The sequence below is a fragment of the Brettanomyces bruxellensis genome, chromosome 5 (genome assembly GCF_011074885.1).
Source record: "Brettanomyces bruxellensis chromosome 5, complete sequence".
Taxonomy (NCBI): domain Eukaryota; kingdom Fungi; phylum Ascomycota; class Pichiomycetes; order Pichiales; family Pichiaceae; genus Brettanomyces; species Brettanomyces bruxellensis.
Window position 1 is genome coordinate 101,683 of NC_054686.1, and position 24,806 is coordinate 126,488.

The following is a 24,806-nucleotide window of genomic DNA, read 5'->3' on the forward strand; positions in this document are numbered from 1 at the left end:
ACTTTGGTGACGAAAGGGAAAAAAAAAATCTCAGACAATGTCTCGACAAGATTTTTGACAAGGCGGGATAACGAATAGAATTTCCGGTGGAATTGTTAACAGCTAGAGTTACTGTTTTTGGTAATTGCCATTTAAGGCAAGGCGGAATTCAACTTGACTATCGCCAAACATCGTACGGCTTTATCAGAACATTATTGTTCATTGTGTCTTTCTCAATGTTTATGAAGCAATGGAAAGTTACTCTCGTGTGTTGTGGTCACACATTGAAAAGAGTATGATCACATATTTTCTCTTTTTTCAATTTCCTCTTTCTATCACTAATCTTTAATTCTCAATTTCTTGAGTTTCCAATGGATAATCTCCAATTCACTCAGATGATTATTAACTTACATACGCACCCTTCATATTCCTACCTTGCCATTTCTTAGACTTTACTCGAGAGGGTCATCATTTTAAATGTAACTTAATTTTGTATAGTTAGCCTCAAATAAAAGAATGGAGTGGGAAAAGACTTTTACCTTACCGCCTGATGGTACAAGAGGAAACCTAATGAGAGTCACGATAGCGATTGGCTTAGTCTTTGCTCTTATCCATGTTTTTCTTCCATCCGATGCCTACCTTAAAAATTTGTTCAGTTCAAACAAAGTTTTCATAGATAGCCTCCCAAGGTCACAATCCTTATCCTCTACAAGATTCTCGGACGGACTGAGAAAATGCCGAAACAGATATATTTTCCCTCAAAAAATAGACCCTGAACACAGACAAGAAAATCCAAGGTATCATATATATACGAATGATACATCAACACTCGGTACAAACTTCTCGTTTGTGATTAAGAATGCCACAGTACTTGATGGGGACGGAATCCTCAGAGATGGACCTGCAGATGTGTATATCGATAAAGGAATGATTTATGGAGTTGTGGACAGTGGATCAAAAATATCACAATTCTTGATGGAGTCTGTTAAGCCACATGATATAATTGATGCTAAAGGAAAATATGTCACACCAGGATTGGTTGAAATGCATTCACATGTTGGTATCTGCACGCAGCCTGAGTTACGAGGAGTGAATGATATGTTTGAGTTAATGAACCCAACAACTCAATTTACAAAAACTTTGGATGCATTCAACATTGGTGATCCTGCAATCAAGCTTATAAGTTATGGAGGTGCAACGTCCTCATTAGTATTACCTAGTGCAAATCTTATATCAGGAGAGGGCTTCGTTTTTAAGATGCTGGTTCCACCATCAAGGTCAGTAGAAGAAATGCTTCTTCAATATGATCCAAACGATGTTAGTCCAAATCTTTCAGTTAATAGGCAGCGGTGGATGAAGATGGCCTGCGGAGAGAATCCTAAAAAAAGATTTGTTGCAAATCCATCAGCTCCAAAATCTAGGATGGGTCTAGGTTTCTTATTCAGAAGCACTATGGAAAAGGCCCAGCATCTGAAAGAAGAACAAGATTTATGGTGTGATGCAATCGAACAAGGTTTAACACCAAAAACTCCAAGCTTCCCTGAAAATTCCGAGTACGATCTTTTGGTTGAACTCCTTAGGGGAAAGGTTAGGACAAATTCCCACTGCTACGAGACGTTTGATATTGAAACTCTTTTCAGGCATGCCAGGGAATTTGGCTTTAACATTACTGCAGTTCATCATGCTTTAGATGCATATAAGATTCCAGAAATAATCAGAAGACAACCTGGAAATGTGAGTATTGTTACTTTTGCAACGGAATGGGGTTTCAAGAAGGAAGCGTTTCAAGGAAGTGTTTTCAGTCCAAAGATTTTGAATGATAATAACATAACCATTGCTCTGCATACGGATCATCCTGCAAATGGTGGCCAAGATTTGATTATTCAAGCACAAATAGCACATAGCTTTGGCCTTCCAGCTGATAAAGCATTTTCTGCTATTTCCGGAACAGCTGCAAAGATTCTTGGTTTAGATGACCGAATTGGATATCTTAGAAAAGGCTATGATGCAGATTTAGTCTTGTGGGATAGACATCCTCTGCAGGCAGGTTCAAGTCCACTCAAAGTTTATATTGATGGTGTTTCTGTTTTAAATGTACCAATCCCGGATGAAAATAAAGATGATGATCTCATTTCCTTACCAGGCTCCCTGGAGGACATTACTACTGATAAAAAAGCATTAAGGTGCCTTGAAGGATCTCAGGAATTTGTCGTGAAAGGAATAAAGCAGTCATTTTTAAAGTCGTTACCATCGGGGGCCTCTAATATAACAAAAGAAATGGTCGTCAAGGGTGGTGAAGTTCTTTGTTTCCAGCAAGACTGTTCTGAATTCTACAGCGCAATTCATTCCAACTGTACGAAAATAATAACCTTGAAGGATGGCTATGTTGTGCCGGCAGGAACTGCTCTTACTACAACTCATGGTATTACAGAAATGCCATCGGAACTTTCAACTGGAGATGGGGACGTTATGGATTTTGTGAATAACAACATTTTGGATGATTTCAGTGATCCAGAGAAAGTAGTTGCTGCAAAAAATGGTCTTCATCTTGAAAGTAAACATCTTAAATGGGCCCATAACTCCGGTGTTCTAAAGATAATCACACCTCCTTTGAGAAATGAGGGTAAAAAATTCTTAACTGGTATCAGTACAGCTTTCAGATCGGATGCAACCGATTTAAATGGAATTATTAAGGAAAATGTTGCCATACACTTTACAATAGGTGATTTAGGAAAGCAAATACTTTTGCCTACAGTTTCTTTACAAATCCAGACCCTAAGGAAACTTCTACTAGAGAATAAGGGCAAAGCAAATGCATATGGAGATGCATTCAGAGGTGAACTCCCCATTGCATTGCATACAAACAGTAAGGATGTAATCCTTCAACTTATAAAGCTTAAAAATGAACTTAAAACACCATACTTTATTATAGTTGGAGGTGTTGAAGCACATCTTGTCGGAAAGCAATTGGCGGAAAATGGTATCCCGGTAGTTTTAGAGCCTTGGAGATGCCAAAGAAAATATTGGGATGAAAGAAGATGTTTAACTGGATTACATGGAACCCCAACCGCTATTACTGCACTCAAGAAAGCGGGCGTGAAATTTGCGATTGCAGTCGATGAAGACAAGTTAGTGAGACTCCTTTACCAGGAAGCTACAATCGCAAAAGCAAGATCCGATATAACAAGTTATGAAGCTTTAAAAGCTATATCTTACGATGTTGAAGATATCTTTAAAATCAACGACTTTATTAACAGTTTAGATTTTCTCGTTACTGAAGGACATCCACTTACTTATGGATCTCAAATAGTTGCAATAGTGGAAAATGGTACACTAACTGACGTGTATCCAGATTTGGAACCTGAGTTCGAAGTATCGCCCACTTATTGACATTTAGCTGCATTTTGAATTCATGGGGTGATTGTTTATATATATTTTCTTTTCTTCTTATTTTATATCGTTACTATCAAATCGACTTTCTTTAGACTTTTGGTTGAGTAGACATTCCAAATCCCAAACCTCGTGGGAATCACGGAAATTTGAGGGGAGGTGGAGGCGAGAGAGGAAAACGTTGAAAAAATAGAAAGCAAGAACAATTAGAAGAAATTTTACCGTTCTGGTGTACCAATAATAGAAAAAGTATGCTTTTTCCTTGATAAGAGATCGTAGTGGTCCTATTTAAAATGTATATGTTGAGGAAAGATGGAGAAATTTCTGAGAGAAGACTTTATATGGTATGAAAATTATATTACTTTCGTTTTGTGTTACTTTATTTGCACCATAGGATTGCATTAGTTGGTAATCACATTTATTAAAATCAAAGTTGTGACGAGATCAATTAAATTACCATGCCTCGGTCTCGTGAGAGAAAGTTTAATGTGAGATTCTTTGACCAAACCAAAGAGACCATTTCAAAGCAAATTGGACATAATCACAAATCAAAACCAAAATTTCCTGGATTGCATGTTTCTTCCTTTGTGCGTGATGAATGGATAAAAAAGGGTAAGGTTCCGGTTAAAAATAAGAGCAGTATTACTTTTCATTCGCAGGATAGTGCTACGGACAAAGTGGAAGGTTGCAAAGAAAGCACATTCAAACTTACAAGCAAAGAAGTTGCGGATAATAAAGGTAAATCAATTAGTGATGCGGATGCTCAAAATCAAAATGAGACCCGAAATAAGGAATCAACACAACTATCACAAGCAAGTGGAAATAGTCGAGATCGGCTTGATATTAACAGCTTGGTAATCGATGCTCGTAATCCCCCAAGCAAGGGGAGTAAAAAGGAGGAAGTGGACGTTGCTGGAAAGAATGATAATAATGAAGTTGAAGATAACGATGATGAAGACAAATATCCTTCAATGGAACAGTTTCTGGATTATCCGTTTTCCGTTGAAGATACAAAGTTACTAGAGAAGGAGCTTTCTGGCCTTATTCAACCCGCAGAAAGTTATGGATTTTACGGCTTGGAGGAAAATAAAGATATATGGAATTCATCAGATGACAAGTACACATTTAATTTTGAACTGTCGAATCATAGTGCCGATGAAGATAGTACAGGTCATTCCCCAGATAAAGAGTCCAAGAATTTGGGGCTGAATATGTCGACGGGGTCCACAGTTTCATATCCACGGCCTCTTTCTGACACCCAGATATTTAGTTTGAATCCAGTTAATTTCTATAATGAGTTCAGATTAATTAATCACTATTGTCGGACGATGTGTTCTTTTTACAGTGTGAAGGACCCAGCGTGGAACTTTTACACGTATGTTTCTGATAGATTGACTTGTCGTTATGACCCATTAAAGTATGCTTTGCTTGCATGGTCTGCTCTTCATCTTTCTATCGTAGAAGAGTCGTCATTCTCTGTGGCTAACAAATATTACACTCTTTCTTTACGGGCAGTTATGGGGAATAACACTTTATTTCAGGGGGATGTGCCAATGGAGTTATTTCTTGTCACAGCATATTTCTTGGTTCACTTTGATATCATGGCCGGGACTAAGCATGCTTATCAAATATTAAGATACGTTTGGTCCACACTCAGAATAGGCCGCTTTTTTCAGAGTGGGCCTGGCCCTACTTTAAGTCCCTTTGGATATCAAATAGTGGTTTGGTTACTTTACTTGGATATCAGGTCTTCTCTATTTGTTGGAAATATCAGCTTTCCAGACTACATACTTAAGCAGGATCGGAATCCAAACATTGAATATTTGTCAACGTCAAATGTCTATGAGAAGCGCGCAATACTGAATATCTTCTCACGTTCCAGAAAGCTTCTAAGTGGTGCATATGGTGCAAAATATCCAAAGGAGTATTCAGAAGATGATGAAATCCAAGAGAAGATTTTAATTCTGATGGTCCGAAACATGATGATGTTTGGACGACTTATCCGACTTCGGAATTGGTTGAATCAATGTGGTAACTCCACGGAATTTGATGCGAACTCGCTTAAAAATGAGATAAGTAAACTGTATGATGACAATCAGAATTTATTAAAGTATTCAGGCAAATCAAGGATGTCATCTTTTCATGTCCTCATTGAGAATGCACTTATTTATTCCATTATCATATATTTCGATAGGATTTGCTATCCTGATATCAGAACAAGCAGCAAATGTCAGAAAGCTGCATCGGAGATACTTAAAATTGCTGTACAGTTGAAAAAATTACGATCGCATGGCACGCCTGGTTCCACGCAATGGCCATTTCCACTTTTCATTGCCGGAGTGGAAACTACAGATGTAATTTATCAGAAATGGATAATGGAAGAGTTGAAGGAGTGTGATGAAGAAGGGTGGGGACTACATTTGGGCAAAACGAGGCAATTGTTTAAGGCATGTATAGAGCGGCAAGCAGAGACTCATCGGAGGGTTGATATTGGTGAGATAATGGAAAGCGTAGTTGGCGTATTTGTTTTATAGATATGTTGTTAAATATTATCATTTTTAAAGTTTTTAGGTTACATTAGGTAAATTTTATATCTTAACAAAAGCGAACGCTTGCTCTCAAATTGTAAATAGACACCATAAAAAATAGCAATGTACTAAAGATGAGTACAAAGGAAATATATATATATATATATATATATATAAAAGAGCAGAAAGAACTGATCAGAGAAGAAGTTGCAGCCAGCTGCATTCAGTAAGTATATCTGAACCCTCTCTGTTGTCTATCAGTCAAATCAAGGAATTCTTCGTTTTCTAAAGCCTCCTTTCCTTCTTGGATTTCCCTCTCTTCATTCTTGACCTTCTTCTTGTTCTCAATGTAGTAATAGTAGAAGAGAACCCATGGGAGAACAATTAAAATCACCCAGCAAACTATCATCATTTTAAATCCTTCAGAATATCCCGGAGCTTGAGAACTCTTGAAGAATTGTGGAGCAGCAATCATACCAACACAGTAGCAGACGAAGAATATAACATTTGTAGTGGATTTCTTAGTAAATCCTGAAATATTCTTTTGCATAAGAGCAAAGATGGTAATATCACTCATTGTGTTAATATAGATGCAATAGAATGCAAAAAGCTTACCATTTCTTCTGGACACTGGATGATTTGGAAGGTACTTCACAATACAAGTACCAATAAGACATGGAATGATACAGATCGACTGAATCAAAATAGTTGTGTTTGGATAACGCGAAACAATCCATCCAGATAACCACAAAGTGAGAGCTTGCATAACACCAGAAGGCATGTTGATAAGCACTGTTTGGAAAGAGTTGAATCCAAATGATTCAATAATCAAATTACCAAAGTTCTGAACACCACCGGCTGGAAGACATCCAATAAAGTAGATAATGGCGATAAGCCAAACTTGAGGGTCCAAAAGTGCTTCGAAAGCCTGCTCTTTTTTGAAAACTTTGTTCTTAACTCCGGTTCTGCTATCTCTCAGTCTCTCAACAGCAATGTACTTTTCTCTATCATTGAGGAATTTGCAATCGACAACTGAATCTGGAAGACAGAAGTATAGAGCGAAACCCCAAAAAAATGAGAGAATACCGTAAACCACATAGAACCACTTCCATGAGACAATAGAAGAATGAATATGACCAAGACCATAGGAAATAAGACCTCCAAATATGACACCAAAAGCGTTACCGGAATACCATATACTATCTCTCATTGCACTCTCAGTTTTCTTGTACCACATACCGGTCAAAAGAATCCAAGCCGGAGAAACAGTGGCTTCGCACATACCCAAAAGGAATCTAATAGTAGCTAAACCGCCAAAGTTCTTTGTAGCAGTTGTGCAAACCAAGACAATAGCCCACATGACAAAAGAGACACCAACATATCTTGCGATAGAGAAGTGTTGCATGCATCTGGCGGCTATTGGCTGACCAATCATATATCCGAAATAGAAAATAGAACCACACCAAGAATATTGATTTCCAACTAAATGAAGATCATCGATCAAACCGAAAACAGATGAGTTTGATAAAGCAGCTTTGTCCATAAACTGAAGGAAATATGAAATAAACATGAATGGCATTAAATGCAAATCAATCTTTCTTAACAATGATTTTTCCTCTTCTGACGTATATGGAGCATGTTTTCCAGAAGCAATAACCTGCAAAGCAACATCACCGTTCGAAAGAATTGGATCCAACTCAGGGTTGCTTGCACCCTTTTCTGAGCTCTCTATGGTCTCTGTAAAGTTTTCTTTTTCTTGACTCATGACTAGTTAACCAAAAATGTGTTTTTGATTATGTCTTCGTAGAAACTTTAAAGAATAAGCTGAGTGTCGGATCAAGTTGAAGTTGTTTCATCACTACGGGTTACTCACAGACGTATTTATATTTATTTGAAATGACCATATCAAAGCTCAAATGTGTATATTCGTGAAGTTATTGCTTATCAGTGATTGTTATGAAACCACTGGCTTTTCTTGTTCTTTTTTGATTTTGCATTATTCTTTTCTCACTTTTTTTTCGTGATCATCCGCCAGGATCTTTGGTTTGATTTCATAAGAAAAATTTTGAATCGAAAGATTCTATATCGAGTAATTACTTATTTTAGCGCAAGGACAATGAAATACAACCGTAAAAATTATAAAAATGAAAAAATAAATTGATTTCTTATCAATAGGAATACTAAAATTTGCAACTGCCATATTAGGCAAGTATTTTGTCTTCTATCGCCTGCAAGTCAATTTTACGATGAACTAATGGCATTAAGGAATGCCATTGAAATGTCCGCAGAGGTGGTATGTTCAAGTCATTACTTATACTATTAAAGTTTGTTCCTTCTAAAGAAATGTCACGATAAAGAAAAGGTGGCGAAAATTTTGCCGATGGACAATCAAGTATTATATAAAAAACCTTAAACTTATCGAAGACAGTTTATCTTTGAAAAGGCCGCCGTAAGAAATAATTCATATAACGCTGCTTAAAAAGTTAAAATAAAAGTAAAGATATGATGCTTACAGTATGATAGTATGCAATTCATCTAAAATATATTGTATTGTATTGTACTACATTGTATTTTATGTAACTTATCTAGTAAATATTTGGGATATCGCGTGGCAAATCGTGATTGATCCCATTCCCATAATCACTATATCCAGCCATTTTGAAGCAATTCCTGTGTTGTAAACTTTAATATGCATTAAATGGGGGTAAATATAGACAAGTGGAATGCAGGCAAAGCAGCCGGCAAATAAAACAAGCATATCTATATTGTCTGATCCGCGTTAAGCCAAGATTGAGGCAATAACGATGGCAAGTAAACGTACACCATTTTTTAACCATTTGATCAGTGAATTTGTCTTCCCTGAGTTTTCATTAAATATCCAATGTTCCATAATTTTTATCGCAGGAAATAGCTGAAGCGGGACTGACAGCATAAAAGCAAGAGAGTAAACCATTTGAATCCAAGTAACAGCCCTAGAGTTTTGTGGGAGATCTAATATTATCGCAGTGTGAACATTATTTCAAAAAGCCAAATAGCCTGCTGCCCCGATTAATATAAATAAAATGCAGGTGCATAGTTATACCTTGAACAATACTTTTGGAAATTCCTCTGGCTTTTTCATTGAGTCTTGAATTGGAATCACAAGACTGGCTCCTTCGAAAGCGAATATTCCGGTACCATCAAATAAAAAGCATCTGCTTTTGTTAAACATGACAAAGTCTTCTGATGATCTATGAATGAATATATGAGCGCACATATTAAATACTATAATAATGAGCCCTATAGGTATGAAAATATTTGCAATTAGTGTTGCTGGTGTAAGTCTTCTTATTTTCCTGATAAATGACATAGGAATTTGGAACCCACAATCTGTGAGAATTATAATCTCTTGATTAACATCTATGTGAAAAATATTTTGAAAAAATGCCCTGAAATTTTCGGAAGTAAACACAATATATGTTGCGATGAACCCTATTTGAGAAAGCATTATTGATGTGAGAATAAGCCGTTGCATATATGGATCGTAGAGTGTACCCCAAACGTCGAACCTCCCACTGCGACCTTTGCTTGTATTAATAAAATGTAACATATGTATGAAAGTATGCCCAACATTATATTAAGAACACATGAAAATAATAGGCCGCCATCAGCGAATGCGCCTGGCAAGAAAAGAACACCTGTTTCCACAAATGATCTAAATAGAAGGAAAAAGGTACGTTTTGAAGATATATTCGACTTCCTATCCTGAAGTTGGCACAGAGAATTTGTTGCGCTTATGTCCTCAACATTGGTTGTAGTTTTATGGATACCCAGTTCGGTGTCACTGCGTAATAAAATTGTTGATTCAGTTAAGTCGTCCTTTAATATATCTTTTTTTGGTTCATTCAATGATGTTTTACTTTTGTACTTTTCTTTTCTCATCGGTAAAGAGTATTTACTTGCAGTACATTCACCAATTTTAAGAGAGTCAAAGCTTTAAGATTGTTTTCGTTCTTTTTCGTGTTCGATCCATGAATATTATTGACCTTTGCTCAGAAATATTTCGTTTGTACCTGGTGGCATAATCAAGTCTTGGTTAGATCCATATGATTTATAGCTTGAAACTTACATTATATAGTCTGGCGAATAAGAATATGTTTGGGAATACTTGTGATTAATTATGAAGTCATCTAATAATATATTTTTTGAATGAGCCATTGCGGTTTCTGCGTAGTGTCTTGCCAGCGATCCTTCAGACTTACTAAGATAGATTTAGATCACTTAGATATTAGAATTTGTTTGCGGTCATCCTGATGATGTATTTATGAGAACGAAAAGCCAATTACATGATTTTTTGCATAATTTTGTTCTGGAATCGAAATTGGTTTCCAGAAATCCTTTGAAATGACTAGTATAGCACAATTTTCGTACTTTGCGCGCGTAGAAATTGAGTAGCCGTTTTGGGAAGTTTCCTGATATGTAAATCTTTTCAATAAAAATTTATTCGACGGAATCTCAATTGTTTACTCGAATCCCCTTTCTGCATTGGAAGATACTAGCGAATGAATGATGTGTGTTACTTCATGTGAAAATAGCTGTTGAGATTGCTTTTGTAATTGTCTAGCATTCAAATTCATTGATTTCAAACACACTTTTTGATTGATATTTTTACGTTAGCATCCGTGAACGTTGAATAAATTTTATCGACTTCACGTATTAAAGAGGTTGTGATATTTATATTTCTTTTCTGTGCTCATTGCTTGTTGGCTTCAGATTATACTTAGGCCTTTGGAAGCATTGATGCTGCCTCAAGAAAAATTTCCCCATTATCCGATTTTTAACATTATTTCCCGGTATTCCCTTCATTTTTTATAAATGAAAAAAATATTACTATTGGAAGTCCCGTGACAGAGTGAGTAGTTCATATTACGTCTTGCTAATATGTAACTATTGGCAAAATTTATACACTGGTGCAAATTTACCCCACAATTCTACAGCCTAAAAATTTACGTATGCCTTTGCTTTTAAAAAAGAAGAGAGCTGTTTGGCAGCTTGAAAACGTAAGATTGATTATCCGACGTGGACTGATAGGCATTTCTCGAAGCTGAGAGGCGTTCTTGCTGCATTTAATAGCATTTTGATACAAAAAAATTGAACTTGGTTTCTTTCAGTTGATAGCTATTAAACTGGAGCTACGTTGATTGTAAATGATAATAGATTATAGTGATTTAAGTATTTATAAATGGTAGAAGAAAAGAAAAGGAACAAAGAATTAATTGTGATATTATGTCACCTCAAAAATATGTAGTAATAGATTCGACAATAGTGGTAATTATATGAATAATTTCATATTTTATGCCTAATAAAAATCCTATTCATTGAAATTAAATGTATTTAAGAATGCGTATTTGCCTTCTTTGCCCCCCCCCCCCCCCCACACACACACACACACACACTTCTTTCATACTTCCTTCCTCCTTTACTTTTCTCTTTTTTTCTTTACACATAAAAGCACACAATATACACTTAACGAAAATATATAAAGTGGTCGGCATCATGCTCGAAGCTAATTCAAACAAGATTACATATAATTGGATATAATATATCTAGCAATGTTTGTGATAGTATTATGTTTTTAATACCTCAACAATTGTATGTCTAATCGCAGAGTAAAAATGAAAAAAAAAAACGTACTCTATCACTATCAAAGCAAAGTCAAATTAATTGTGTTGCAAATTTAGCTGTCAAATTTTGTCCCTTGTCTGATATTTCCAGATTAAGTATGTTTTTTTGATATTTATAGTAGTAGATAACTTGTGAATAAGTTTTGGTAAAAACACAAGAGGATATCTTAGCTTTATATAGTTGTCGTTATTCTTCTTATACGACATCATACACATCGGAACTTGTTCTGCTTAGAAGTATTGTCAGAACCTACGAGTCATAATAATGTTTTAAATGTTAATAGTACATAAGGATTCAACTGGTCTTTGATTTATATTATGTGAATCAAATTAATCTTCAGACAAATATAAGAAATAATCCAAGGGGGAATTTTTCCTTGAAATAAATTTCTCCCTAATTTACTTTCGACTGACAATGACCTATTCCACTTCTGTGGGAAAATATCTCTTATATGTATGTACATATAAGTAAATCCATCTTGAGGTGAACCTTCAGCTGAAACCAAGAGTAACCTTCGGGTTCTCGCTGGATTACAAACGTGTTCGTAAGGACCCTATTTTGTTATGGGGGTCATTCTATGCAACAGAAGTCTTTTCTATATCCGAACTATATGACCAATCTCGTTCATAACCTTGGGCATCTGCGTGCTCGGTAGTGCTACGGCACAGAGATATGTGAGCAATTAAGCAGATACAAATGTCACACGGGATTTATATACTCTGACTGTCGGAGTTAAGAGAGACCTTATGAGTTACTCCAGGGCTTTAGCTATCAAACTCCTTCTTTAATAGAACTAATAAGAACCTAGCAGTCGGGGAGATTCAGACAATTGTAAGGTCGGTTACCTAAGTGGGTGGATATAAATGTACCAAGTGGTCTGTGTGATAATGTTAATGCCTTTAACATTCTAACAATTGTGTATGTGTCACCATAGAAGAAAATGAATTTACTTCCTTTACTCTGTTACCATCAAAGTGGAGTCGAACTAGTTGTATTGCAAAATAGGCTATCGGGTCTCGTCCCTTCGTAGAAGAAACAAGTTATATAAAAAGAGGTAAAGTAAAGTAAAAATAAAAAGGAAAATAAAGTGAGGTAATCATACATAATATAAAAAAAGATTTAATTCTCAGAAACAGAATTATGATCGCGCATAATTATTTTTCTGCTGATTCCCTAACATACACAGTTAGTGCATTTTATTCAGGATTGTCTCTATTAGATATTATTCTAAATCTTCGTTATTTTAGAATAAGTTCAGATCTCAAAACAAATAAATCTAATGACATATAATAATAGATTACCTAATACTAGGTAATATTCTCATATGTCCGACACTTTGACAGAATATCGGCATAAACTTTATGTACATTAAAATACATACTTAATAATGATTGTGGTATATTTGCGATAAATTAGAGTACCCATTTTTAAATTTCGTAATTGCCTTGCTAGCTCAATCGGTAGAGCGTGTGACTCTTAATCACAAGGTTGCGGGTTCAAGCCCCGCGTAGGGCTTTATTTTTTGTGTCAAATATTTTGATATTTTTTTTTTTTTATTCCCTTAAAAGGTTATCAAAATTTTCAGTTACATTTCTGCCTACACTTATCCATTTATAATCCATTTTTCGGATTTAGTTTTTCATACAACATAGTTGATTGCATACAACAAGCAGAAGCAGTTGATAATGATGGCAAAGAAAAGAAGTTTTGAAGTGGAAAAAGAGTCTTCGGAAACATCAGAGGAGTCTAAAGAAAATTTTAAGGTTTCTGGATTAATTGATGCAGAAGACAGCGATAGTGACAACGAAGATATAGTGAGCCATGAAGAGGGAATGGAAAATAGTATTCATACTGCTGATTCAGATGAAGATGATGATTCGGAGGAGGAATTAAATCGCCTTCTTGCGGAAGAAGAGGAAAAGGAAGAACAGAGCTCGGAAGAAGACAATTCTTCCGCTGAAGACACGGACACTATAACGGACAAACTTTCTGGAATGAAACTTCGAACTCTTTCTAGTGGATCGTTAAATTCTATGGGAGAGAGGAAAGGAAAATGGGCAGATGGCACACTTAGATTAATTAAACCTGAAATAGATCCGGTTTATGATTCTGACGATTCTGACCGGGAGGACATTAATACGGTTGGAAACATTCCGATATCTGTTTACGATGAATATCCTCATATTGGTTATGATATTAATGGTAAGAGGATCATGAGACCAGCTAAAGGCTCGGCGTTGGAACAACTTTTAGAAAACATAGATATACCGGAAGGTTGGACAGGATTATTGGACAAGAATTCAGGAAAGACGCTCAACTTGACAGAGGAAGAGCTTAATTTGATTGGAAAAATTGAGAAAAATGAAAACACCGATGACTCGGAAAGTCCATATGGACCTACAATTAGGTGGTTTACGAGTGAACAGGAGGTTATGCCATTAATGGCTACACCCGAGCCAAAAAGAAGGTTTGTTCCATCCAAAAACGAGGCAAAAAGAATTATGAAAATTGTCAAGGCAATCAGAGAAGGCAGAATTATACCACCTGAAAAGAGAAGACAACTTCAGGAGGAAAACGAAAAGGAGGAACTGAATTATGATTTGTGGGATGGCACCGATGACAAACTTACAGAGGATCATGTTATGACTCTCAGAGCGCCCAAATTACCACCACCGACGAATGAAGAGAGTTATAACCCACCTGAAGAGTATCTACCTACCGATGAAGAACGTAATAAGTGGGAGCTAGCAGACTCAGAGGATAGGGAGAATAATTATCTTCCAACGAAGTACGACGCCCTTAGGAAAGTTCCAGGATATAGTGAGAGTATTAGAGAACGCTTTGAGAGGTGCTTGGATTTGTATTTAGCCCCAAGACAAAGAAAAAACAAATTGAATATCGACCCCGAATCCTTAATTCCAAATTTACCGTCACCTAAAGACTTGAGACCTTTCCCAATCCGTACGTCTACAATTTATAAGGGTCACAATGGAGCTATCAGGACTTTGTCAGTTGATCCATCTGGAAATTGGCTTGCTACAGGTTCGGATGATGGAACAGTCAGAATTTGGGAAATTCTTACGGGAAGGGAAGTCTTCAAAACGGCTATTATTGAGGATCCAGAAAACAATGAGGATCACATAAGTGCGCTTGCATGGAACCCTGCAAAAGATGTTCGTATTTTAGCTGTTGCATGTGGTACAAATATTTACCTTGTGATCCCTTCTATATTTGGTTATGATATCGAAGATCACAGCAGGTTGAAGATAGAGAATGGATGGGGCTACGGAAAAAATGGTAGCAATACGACGAACCTTAAAAGCATTGACAATACAAATGAGGATGATGGTGAAACTGAACAGGCTAAATCAGATGCCGCAACATGGAATAAACCAACTGGGTCACAGAAATCACGGGAAATATCTTGCGTCATATCTACTAGAAGGAGTAAAGGTGATTCATCAAAGACCTGTGCCATAACAAAGATTTCTTGGCATCATCGTGGTGACTACTTTGTTTCTGTTTCGCCTGAAGGTGGCAATAAAGCATCAGTTTTGATTCATCAACTTTCTAGACACGTTTCACAGTCACCATTCCGGAAGTCCAGGGGTATCGTAATGGATGCACAGTTCCACCCAACGAAGCCAGAATTAATTGTGATGTCTCAAAGGTATATTAGAATCTATGACCTTCAACAGCAGAAGCTGGTGAAGAAGCTTTTACCTGGGGCAAAATGGCTTTCCTGTATGGATGTGCACCCAAGGGGAGGAGACCACATTATTGCCGGTTCCTTTGATAAGAGGTTGCTATGGCATGATTTGGATTTGAGTAATACACCTTACAAAACGTTGAGATATCACAAAAAAGCAATTAGGGCTGTTGCGTTCCATAAGGGAAGTATGCCATTATTTTGTTCTGCATCTGATGACGGAACTATTGATGTCTTTCATGCTACATTGTATGATGACATGATGACAAATCCTTTGCTTGTGCCATTGAAAAAGCTTTCTGGACACAAAGTTGTTAACTCATTGGGTGTGCTATCTGTTTGTTGGCATCCTAAAGAAGCTTGGCTCTTTTCAGCTGGTGCCGACTGCACTGCGCGCCTCTGGACAGATTAATCTGATATAGAAATTATCTATTGATAATATGTGCGAGCCCAACTAATATTTTTATAAAAGTATAGTAATTAAAACCTTATACGGAATTCTACTTATAATTTGAAGTATTTAATTTTAATTATGATTAAATGCTTTTTTTTTTTGCATGTGACATAACGCCAATGCACAGAATATTTCATTTTCTGCCTCCAAACAGAAGCGATTATTCCGATAGTTCAGAAAATCCCCATTATCCCAGTACGGAAATAAAAATTGTGCATCACTTACTCCGGACAGAAAACTGCCTCGGGACTTCAGCTATATATCTAATAACGGCTACTTTGTATGCGTCTCGTGTTGCAATTTTTTATATTTTCATACCTTTGTACACGTTAGCATATATATAAAGGTACTAATATTCTGACTTAGTCGTGTATAATGCGAGTAGTACGGCGAATTTGATTTACGAGTTTGGTGCCAAAACATTTACCAAGATGAAGTACGTAACACTAACAATAATATCATCCCTGGCTGCCTTCAGTATCACAGTTAACTGTTTAGCAGACCCTTTGGCATTTGCAAATGCGGAAGGGTTAGCAATTGCTGACAGTGACGGCGCATCATATGATTGCCATTCGAATTGTGGTTATGCAATCTTGGCTGCTAGAAAATGCTCCCCAGACGGGGAAAGTGACGCAGAATATGATTCAGACTGTCTCTGCAAAAATAGTACACAATTCCTTTCCTTGGCCCCAAAGTGCTTAGACTGTGGCTGGTGTCTTTGGTCAGACTATGGTTCGTATCTCACTAGCGCTTTTCAAGAATGTGGATTTTCGACACAGCCAACTGGAACAAGCTGTCTTGAAGACAAAACATCATATCTAGAAGCATATGGAACTGTATCACAGACAGTTACAAGCGACAATTCAAAAGCATCATCTTATGCATCCAACTATGCAAAATCAATTTACAGTAGTAAGAATGACACCATAACATCTACCTCCTCTGGTAACGGTAGCTATTCATCTGGAGAGGTTGTTAGGTCTATTACATCCAGTTTCTCGACATTCGAATCAAACACTTCAAGCAATTCTTTTGACTCCACTGCTTCGACACGTTCAGACAGCTATTCAGATTCTTCTTCCACAATTTCAAACACTTCCTTGAGCACTGATGCTGGAAATTCTATTTCTTTAGGGTTTGCACCAATTTTTTTGGCATTTATATCTATTGTTCTACTATAATTGATTCGAAGCAATGTCTAATAACTAAGAGTATTCTATTTATAATCTAAACATCCTTGTGCAATTTTGAAAGAAAGAAATCTATATTGTGGAGCATAAACTCTAATTCTTTGTAAGATCCGCTGATCCAGTCACATTGCTCGTCCGTCCAATCTGTTAAAACTTTGAGATCTGCAAGTCTAGTGGAACTGGACGAAGGTGCAAGTGTTTCCTTTATATGTTCAACACTTTCACCATTATCAAACTTTTCAATTGCTATTTTTGTGCTTGTAAGGAGAGGAGGAGGGCGCGTGATGTTGGTAATGAGAAAAGCAGTCGCTCCCTCGGCCAATGCAAAAGTGTAGACACCAATCAGATAACGTGGTGTACGAATTAAGTAATAATAAAAAAGGCCAAATCCTAATAAACAACCAACACGTGAGAGATACCACCTATCGAGTTGATGCCTAGTAAATGAGAGCCGTTCAAAATAAGGTTCCAATAGAATATTCATTAACTGACGAGATGCTGAAAATGTGGTGACAAACGGAAGAGCAAAACTTTCCACAGGAAGAATTAGGCATAGAAAAGATGCGCATATAGATGCAATGCTTCCAGCAGTGTCATATAGTAAATGAAATGCAAGGACGGGAAATGCAAATCGACCAATGAATGGAATATTCCAGCAGATATAAGTAAAAACAATTCTGGATGTGATGATAAAATAGCTAGCCATAAAATTGGCCAATAAAGCCTCACTCTTGTGATCCAATGGTGATAGTTTATCTTGATTAACTGAAAAATCAGCATTGGATATCCATGGGATTTGCGACTTCAAAAGATGCACGATTTTCTGAATGAATGAACCCAAAAATGCCGGCGATTTTGAAACGAGAACACCACTTGAAGCAAACTTATAATTAGTACAATCAAATCTCAAAGCATATATTCTTTGATTTGAGGAATTTCGTCCCTGTGCCTGGTGATTTATCGAATCATGATAGTGCAAGCTGGACCAAAATAAGGAATCAATGTCATTGTCCAAGTACTTTAACCCCATTATAATGTAAGGGGTGGTATTCAAAAGGTCAAATTGGCAGAATTTTAAAAATTCTACTATATGATCTGACGTTGAAGAATTAATTAATCGTATCAAAGCGGAGACCTTTAAAATTATTGTCAGGGTAAGAAAAGGAAGATTACCAACTAAATACAAGGCAGATGACACGAGAGAAAGCGCAACAACTTTCCAGAAAGTTCTCCATAGATCAGCTGTAATTTCAGGATTCAAAATTGTTCGCAAACCACCAAAGATTGCAAGTTGAATACCCCTAAAGATGCTCAGTGCATTAAAGCCTGGAGGTGGCTTTGAAAATAAAATGGGGGAAGCCATCTTCACTAAACGACCTCACAATTTTTGCAATCCTTTTCTGCTTCTATATGACCCTGAACAGAATGAGTAAATATGAAACTTAAACAGAAAGGAAAGAATGTTAACTTACAAGTTAAAGATCGACCTTCACAAAAATTTGAACGAGACGTGGATACTAAGAGTATGGGTGGCATTTAAATAAGACAGCTCAAACTAGGAACAATAAGAACGGAAGGATGTTGAAATGGAGATCAATAGGAAACAGTGAGAGGGGGAAAAAAAATAAAAATAAAAACGAGGTGAGCGAACAAGCTGGCGAAACGAGCGAAGCATGCCACAAGAATTCTAAGAGCCGAACTTTACCCAACAATGCCCCACCGGAAAGTTGACCACAGCATCTATCTACAAACAAGTATTGTCGTTTATACAGTAATCTATAGGATAACAGACACTAAACGAGGACCTACAAATACAACGTAGCGTAAAAACATTAAAATCTTTTTTATACCGTTAAACATATCATTCAATCATAACACTTTATTCAGATGCTAGAGTGGAGTGAAATAGCGATAGATAACCCTTGAGATATTGATCGATACAAATTTAGAACTTTTGGCTGTCGTAATTGGCATTGTACAGCTTTACTCTAAGGCATAAAGCCAGTATTGAACCTTGAGAACACCATTTTCATCTCTAAGGAATCTACCCTTGCCCAAGAAATTCTTGCTATCAACCCATCTTTCCTTCTTGCAATCCGCACTAATGTAAAATTGAGGATGACAGGTGACATAACCTTCCTCAAAAGTCATAGTTGACTTCTGCTTACCCACAATCTCTCCAGAGGCCCCATCCATGTGAACAATACCGGAATAGTTCACGTATGCTCTCTTTTTTGGGTCGTCTTTGAATCTCAAGTACAAGTTACAATCCAAATGTCCAATGTTAGGAATGCCCTCCTTGAAAGTGATGTCATCACCACCTTCTTCAATGACTGCATCAAAAGGAAAGTTCTTCTCATCCAATGACTTCACAAAACCACCTGTTAATGGCACATGCTGCATTGCAGTTGATTCATTTGAGTAGGCAACAATTGGCTCTTTTGCCACTTCATCAATGAAGATAACTGGTCTTAGTGATGCCGTTGAAGGCTTTGTGAGATCTGGAATGTTCGACATCTTTAAACAATTTATGCTTATTGTATGTTAAAATTGGTATTTAATTAGGGGAAAAAGAAGGAGTAGATAGAATTCAGAATTACGAATTAAGAGATATTTAGGAACAAGGGTCCTACATATAATTTCAGTCATCCGAAGTTCATGTGGAGTACCTTAAACGAGGGATGCTAAAAAATTCGGGGGGATGCAGCCGCCGGCAAGTATCAAATATTCGACAAAAATTACGTGAGTGAGTGACAAAACAAAAAGTACTTCTCTTTAACAATAGCTTCCTAATTTCCGACACAATTCAGGCAACCTCTATCGTAATTATTCCATTAATTTCAGAACTCGCAAGTTGCCGAACTCCGAATACAATACCCTTCATTTGAATTCTTTTAATCCGACTCTTTTGTACCAGCAGATCATTGTGCGGGATAGTAAGATGTATTCAATTAATTTTGAGGTTTCGTCGGGACTGACCTAAAAGATAGCAATTTAATGCTTAAAAATGTAATGGTCTTGTAAAAGTTAATCGAGATAAAGTATACAAATAGGACTTCAAAGATTGATAATTACAGGGCCTCAAAGTATCTGATCAATAAACATGATGGGAGCCTAATAAAACTTTTAGTATTCATGTGCATTTTTAAACCGCACGTGTATATATCAAATGTGCAATCATACATGGTATGTATAACCGTTACTACTCTTGCTTACCTATACTCAGGTTTTCAATTCCAATTTATCATCTTCCTACATGATATTAGCCTCGTAATAAATATGTGAGGGCAATGTATCGTGTAGCTAGAATTTCATTGCGTCATTCGACACTTGGATATCTTTTTAGGCTTACCCAGCATAACCCTAATTATTTCCTTTAGTCTTTTGAAGTGCTTATTAAAATGCAACTTCGATCTTTCATTAATTAGCATATTAGGTTATGATATTTTTCGAAAAAACCAAAAGGCAATTTATATTCTTGAACTAGGTGTAACCACCGATAAGCTTATTTTTGCAAGATGTACTTAAACCATTCCTAATAATAAATAAAAATTGATCCTGTAACATTGCTAGAACTCACTATTATTCTCAGATGTGAATGTTTGGTTGAAATCCGGGAGAAATGATGCAGATCGAGCACGTTCTATCTATAGGTGAAGTGTGATGAATCTGTCTTAGGCCGAAAGTTAACTAGGGTACAAGGAGTGAGGGGTGAAAAAAAAAACGAAGGTAAAAAAAAAAGCTGGAAGTCATGATGGCATGGATGCCATAGATAGATTACGATTTGTAAATTAAAAGGGATACTTAGAATTCCAGCAGGTATAGCATTAGATTTATCATTAACAGACTGCTAATGATTTTACCATTATAAATTGTGAATAAAGGATTGACTTTTTGTTATTGAATCAGCTGTGTTTATTTTATTTTTTTTGCAATACTCTTCCTAGATATAGTGGTGCTTTTAGATTATCATTCTGGATGTCATTCATCGATTCTGATAAACTAGCATAATTATAGAAACACTTTTTTAGCACTTCTCGTGCTTAACCTGGAAATTTGCTTTAATTTGTGTCAAATCGATTGACACCAATACCCAGGAAACTTCAATCGTTTCAAACTAAAGGAGGGAGATTAACGTCCCGTATGCTCCGCCAAATATAACAACAATTAAACACAATAAGTATTTAAAATCATATACCAGAACAGATATTTATACATCAGACTTCTAAAACAAGGTGATTTCACAACATAAGTATTTCACACCATGGTCTTTTTACTGAATTCATTTGCAGTTTACTCGACACTTACACTTCCAGAGCAATTTCGACCTTTGGAACCTACTAATAATGCAACTGGAAACTCAATAATAGGAGGATCGAACAACTCTTCTGGGACTGATGGCAAGAATTCGCCCCTATCAAACACAACACGAGATAGAAACAGCTCACCAACAATTTTGCAATGTACACTCGCTGGCGCAATTGGGGGAGTCATTGGTGATACATCTGTGCACTCATTAGATACGGTAAAGACAAGGCAGCAAGGGGCATTTGATGTACCTAAATACAAGGGAACTTTTAATGCGTACAAAGCAATTTGGAAAGAAGAGGGATTTTTCAGAGGCTTATACAGTGGATACAGCGCAGCGATGTTAGGGTCTCTTCCAAGTTCTACAGCGTTCTTTTTTGTTTATGAAGGTATCAAACGGATAGCAATAAATAATATGCATCTCAATGAGAGTGTGAGCTATTTAGGAGCTGGATTTTTGGGTGACTTCGTCTCTTCCATCTTTTATGTTCCTTCAGAAGTTCTTAAAACAAGGCTACAGCTTCAAGGCCGACATAACAATCCTCACTATATATCTGGATACAACTATACCGGACTTTTTGATGCGGCTAAAACAATAATTCGTGACGAGGGTTGGCAGACCCTTTTTTATGGATATAAAGCCACACTTTTCCGTGATTTACCATTTTCGGCCTTGCAGTTCACATTTTATGAAAACTTCAGGGACTGGGCCTTTGAGCTAACTAGAAGAAGAAAAAACCATGATCATCTTCCAACAGGTTTAGAAATGCTTACCGGTGCAGCAGCTGGAGGGCTTGCGGGAACTTTGACCACTCCATTTGACGTTGTTAAGACCAGGATGCAGACCCAAAACGGCTCTTCTGCTGGTCTTCTTCTCACTTCAAACTCTTTGTTCAAAAGTCTGGGTATTATTTATCAAAAGCAAGGACTTAAAGGAAGCTTTAGCGGGGTAGGTCCCCGTTTTGTTTGGACCAGTATTCAAAGCTCAATTATGTTGCTATTGTACCAGACATGTGTCCAAATTCTCACTTCCGAGAGGTTATCGTTTGATTAATTTCTCTGCTCTTTCGTCGTGATATTAATTTCTTTTTTGTTGCTTTCATTCCATGGCATTCGCCTTTCGAATTATCTTGTTAAATACGTTGCTCCAAGCACAATCATAACAACAATCGCGTTGCAAATATATAGACTTTACTTATTTATATAAAATATATACGTACATTCTTTCTCTTAAAGTAGTTGTGCCATATACTCTAGCTGTAAGATCATTAGCACCGCTCAAAAACTTTGTATAATCCTGGAAGGTTTGCAATTTCCACTACATCCCTCACCAAATTTTCCGTTGCTATAAATCGTTTCTTAATTGATGGAAATATAATATTTTCTAGTGTGTAACTGGTCTTCTCTCTATCTTCTTTCTCGTTTGGATCATCATTATCAAGAGGTTCTGGAATGTAGAATAAAGCCAATTGCCTTAGAACGCCTCCTAAACAGTCCTGCTCGTTTTCCCAATTTACCTTGGTACCTATCTTAAAAAGAAATAAGCTGAGCTTGTTGAAGCTGGGAATGTAATTCTGCATGAGCATAGGTAATGTTTTTAATTTCGGGTATTCCTTATTAGTCTTATCAATTTCTATTGAAAAATATTCATTTAGCATCTCAGACATTTCAATAAAAACGGTATTTATTAAATCATCAAGCTTTGGTGCGTCTTGATAATACTTCTCCATCAATTCAGCATTATCGTATATCTCGGTTTTAAGTAGCTCTCTAATGTCAACGGGATTTGTAAATCGTATCCTCCCAAAGTTGCTAAAATCAGAAAGTCCAACCTGGTAGAAAAATTCATTGCAAACTGACGCATAATCCATCAAGTAAAGCCTTACATCGTATTGTAAACACATCAATCTTTTGGAATAATCAGCAACTCCAACGTATGTGTGCTTACTAAACAATTCTGTCAGTTCGGCATTTGCCTCTTCCTTCACCTCCTTCCTCAAAGCTTTAATGCTATCTAGATTAACAATTGTAGGTGTGATGTGTGAAATTTCTTCCCCCTCTTGTGGTACAATGTTAGCCTTATTTGTTTTAATGTTTTCCCCGTTTCTAAGCTCAGCATCAGCATTGTCACTATTTGCATTTCTTTCTTCTCTTGGTGAAATCGAATCCACATTGCCTTCCTCTGAATTACCTGTAGGTTCAACCGTAAATGATGATTCGCCGACATTACTCTTATCAGAGTCATATGTACTACTTACAAACGACGATAGCGTTGATTGATTGAAGTCAGTACGAACCATGTCTTTCTCATAAGGTCTTTTGAAAGCTTTTATCGAGGAGACGGAACGCAACTTAGGCTTTTTAACCTCAATCTCTGGTTGCTGCAACTCCAATTTGTGCGTCTGCTTTTCCTTCACCTGCTGAGACGTGCTAATAACTTGCTGCGTTAAGAATGTTCTGGACGTATCCAAACTCGAAAGTTTCTCTTCGATAGCAGATGTTATCCGGCCTATAATTTCCTCTTCATTTAAAAATCTGACCTCCCTTTTTGTAGGATGAACATTAACATCAACATTTTTTGGATCTATCTCTAACGATAAATACATGAACGGTTTATGTCCTTTAGGAAGATAAGTTACATAAACTTGATTTATCGCTCTTTTTAAAGGTTCACAGACAACTAATCGATTGTTGATGAAAAAAACGGGTTTGATACTCTTCTTATTAGTGTAATTACAACTGGTGACATACCCATGGCACTTGTTCAATCCAATATCCAAGTCTGTATTCACATCAACCAGCATTAACTCGTTCGCCACGCCTGAACCATAAATGCTTCTGATTCTGTCTTTTTGCGACATGCTGCTACGAATAACAAGATCCATTTTATTTGTTCCTTGCTTCTTGCAGCTGAATCCAACATTCAAAGTGTGAATAGCATAGCTACTTGTGACTTCAACAATTCTCGCATATTCCTCACTTTGTGACCTTAATGTGCGCAATCTCGATGGAACATTATAAAATAGATCTTCTACTATAATGGATGTTCCATCTCTTCCGGCGACGGCTCTTGGCTCACTACTTCCCCCGGTTGGTGGGGGGGCAAGTTTTCCGTCTAAATAGTAACATTTCCATGCACACTCATCGCTACTAGTCTTAGTAACCACAGAGAGATGTGATATATGTGAAATACTGGCAAGTGCTTCTCCACGAAAGCCGTATGTACTGATGGATTGAAGATCTTCAAACTTCGTAAGCTTTGATGTGGCAAATCTCTCACATAAAAGAGGAAGATCATCCTTATTTATACCGGATCCATCATCTGTTATTTGTAGTAATTTGAGCCCTCCATCCTTTATTGAAATCTCGATGGCAGTGCTTTTTGCATCTATTGAATTTTCTAGTATTTCCTTGAGGGCATTTGAAGGGGCTATGATAACTTCACCAGCTGCTATTCTGTTCACAACTGTTTTATCCAATGGCCTGATTCTCCTTTCAACAATAGCTTCTTTCTCGTCGCTCATTGTCTGTGTTTTCCATCAGTATTTGTGATACTTTTTCATAAACGGAAAATGTTCCTTTGA

The 24,806-nt window shown here is 36.8% G+C and overlaps 9 protein-coding genes and 1 non-coding gene across 10 annotated transcripts; 6 read left to right on the forward strand and 4 right to left on the reverse strand.

The window, feature by feature from the left end:
• Nucleotides 1-495: 495 nt before the first annotated feature.
• BRETT_004075 (uncharacterized protein) lies at nt 496-3,369 on the forward strand (the record flags this gene model as incomplete). The annotated part of the gene is made up of 1 exon (XM_041282574.1): nt 496-3,369. The coding sequence occupies one exon, from the start codon at nt 496-498 to the stop codon at nt 3,367-3,369; it is 2,874 nt and encodes a 957-aa protein (XP_041135350.1).
• A 458-nt stretch (nt 3,370-3,827) lies between these two features.
• Nucleotides 3,828-5,903, forward strand: BRETT_004076 (uncharacterized protein; the record flags this gene model as incomplete). Its single annotated transcript, XM_041282575.1, has 1 exon — nt 3,828-5,903. One exon carries the CDS (start codon nt 3,828-3,830, stop codon nt 5,901-5,903), a length of 2,076 nt encoding a protein of 691 aa, XP_041135351.1.
• A 217-nt stretch (nt 5,904-6,120) lies between these two features.
• On the reverse strand, nt 6,121-7,662 carry BRETT_004077 (uncharacterized protein; the record flags this gene model as incomplete). The annotated part of the gene is made up of 1 exon (XM_041282576.1): nt 6,121-7,662. One exon carries the CDS (start codon nt 7,660-7,662, stop codon nt 6,121-6,123), a length of 1,542 nt encoding a protein of 513 aa, XP_041135352.1.
• A 5,341-nt stretch (nt 7,663-13,003) lies between these two features.
• Nucleotides 13,004-13,076, forward strand: BRETT_004078. The gene has a single exon. It is a non-coding gene; the product is annotated as a tRNA-Lys (tRNA).
• Nucleotides 13,077-13,246: 170 nt separating this feature from the next.
• On the forward strand, nt 13,247-15,682 carry ERB1 (Ribosome biogenesis protein erb1; the record flags this gene model as incomplete). Its single annotated transcript, XM_041282577.1, has 1 exon — nt 13,247-15,682. One exon carries the CDS (start codon nt 13,247-13,249, stop codon nt 15,680-15,682), a length of 2,436 nt encoding a protein of 811 aa, XP_041135353.1.
• A 473-nt stretch (nt 15,683-16,155) lies between these two features.
• Nucleotides 16,156-16,905, forward strand: BRETT_004080 (uncharacterized protein; the record flags this gene model as incomplete). The annotated part of the gene is made up of 1 exon (XM_041282578.1): nt 16,156-16,905. The coding sequence occupies one exon, from the start codon at nt 16,156-16,158 to the stop codon at nt 16,903-16,905; it is 750 nt and encodes a 249-aa protein (XP_041135354.1).
• A 46-nt stretch (nt 16,906-16,951) lies between these two features.
• On the reverse strand, nt 16,952-18,277 carry BRETT_004081 (uncharacterized protein; the record flags this gene model as incomplete). The annotated part of the gene is made up of 1 exon (XM_041282579.1): nt 16,952-18,277. The coding sequence occupies one exon, from the start codon at nt 18,275-18,277 to the stop codon at nt 16,952-16,954; it is 1,326 nt and encodes a 441-aa protein (XP_041135355.1).
• A 620-nt stretch (nt 18,278-18,897) lies between these two features.
• BRETT_004082 (uncharacterized protein) lies at nt 18,898-19,431 on the reverse strand (the record flags this gene model as incomplete). The annotated part of the gene is made up of 1 exon (XM_041282580.1): nt 18,898-19,431. One exon carries the CDS (start codon nt 19,429-19,431, stop codon nt 18,898-18,900), a length of 534 nt encoding a protein of 177 aa, XP_041135356.1.
• Nucleotides 19,432-21,178: 1,747 nt separating this feature from the next.
• Nucleotides 21,179-22,276, forward strand: BRETT_004083 (uncharacterized protein; the record flags this gene model as incomplete). Its single annotated transcript, XM_041282581.1, has 1 exon — nt 21,179-22,276. One exon carries the CDS (start codon nt 21,179-21,181, stop codon nt 22,274-22,276), a length of 1,098 nt encoding a protein of 365 aa, XP_041135357.1.
• Nucleotides 22,277-22,490: 214 nt separating this feature from the next.
• BRETT_004084 (uncharacterized protein) lies at nt 22,491-24,746 on the reverse strand (the record flags this gene model as incomplete). The annotated part of the gene is made up of 1 exon (XM_041282582.1): nt 22,491-24,746. The coding sequence occupies one exon, from the start codon at nt 24,744-24,746 to the stop codon at nt 22,491-22,493; it is 2,256 nt and encodes a 751-aa protein (XP_041135358.1).
• Nucleotides 24,747-24,806: the final 60 nt, after the last annotated feature.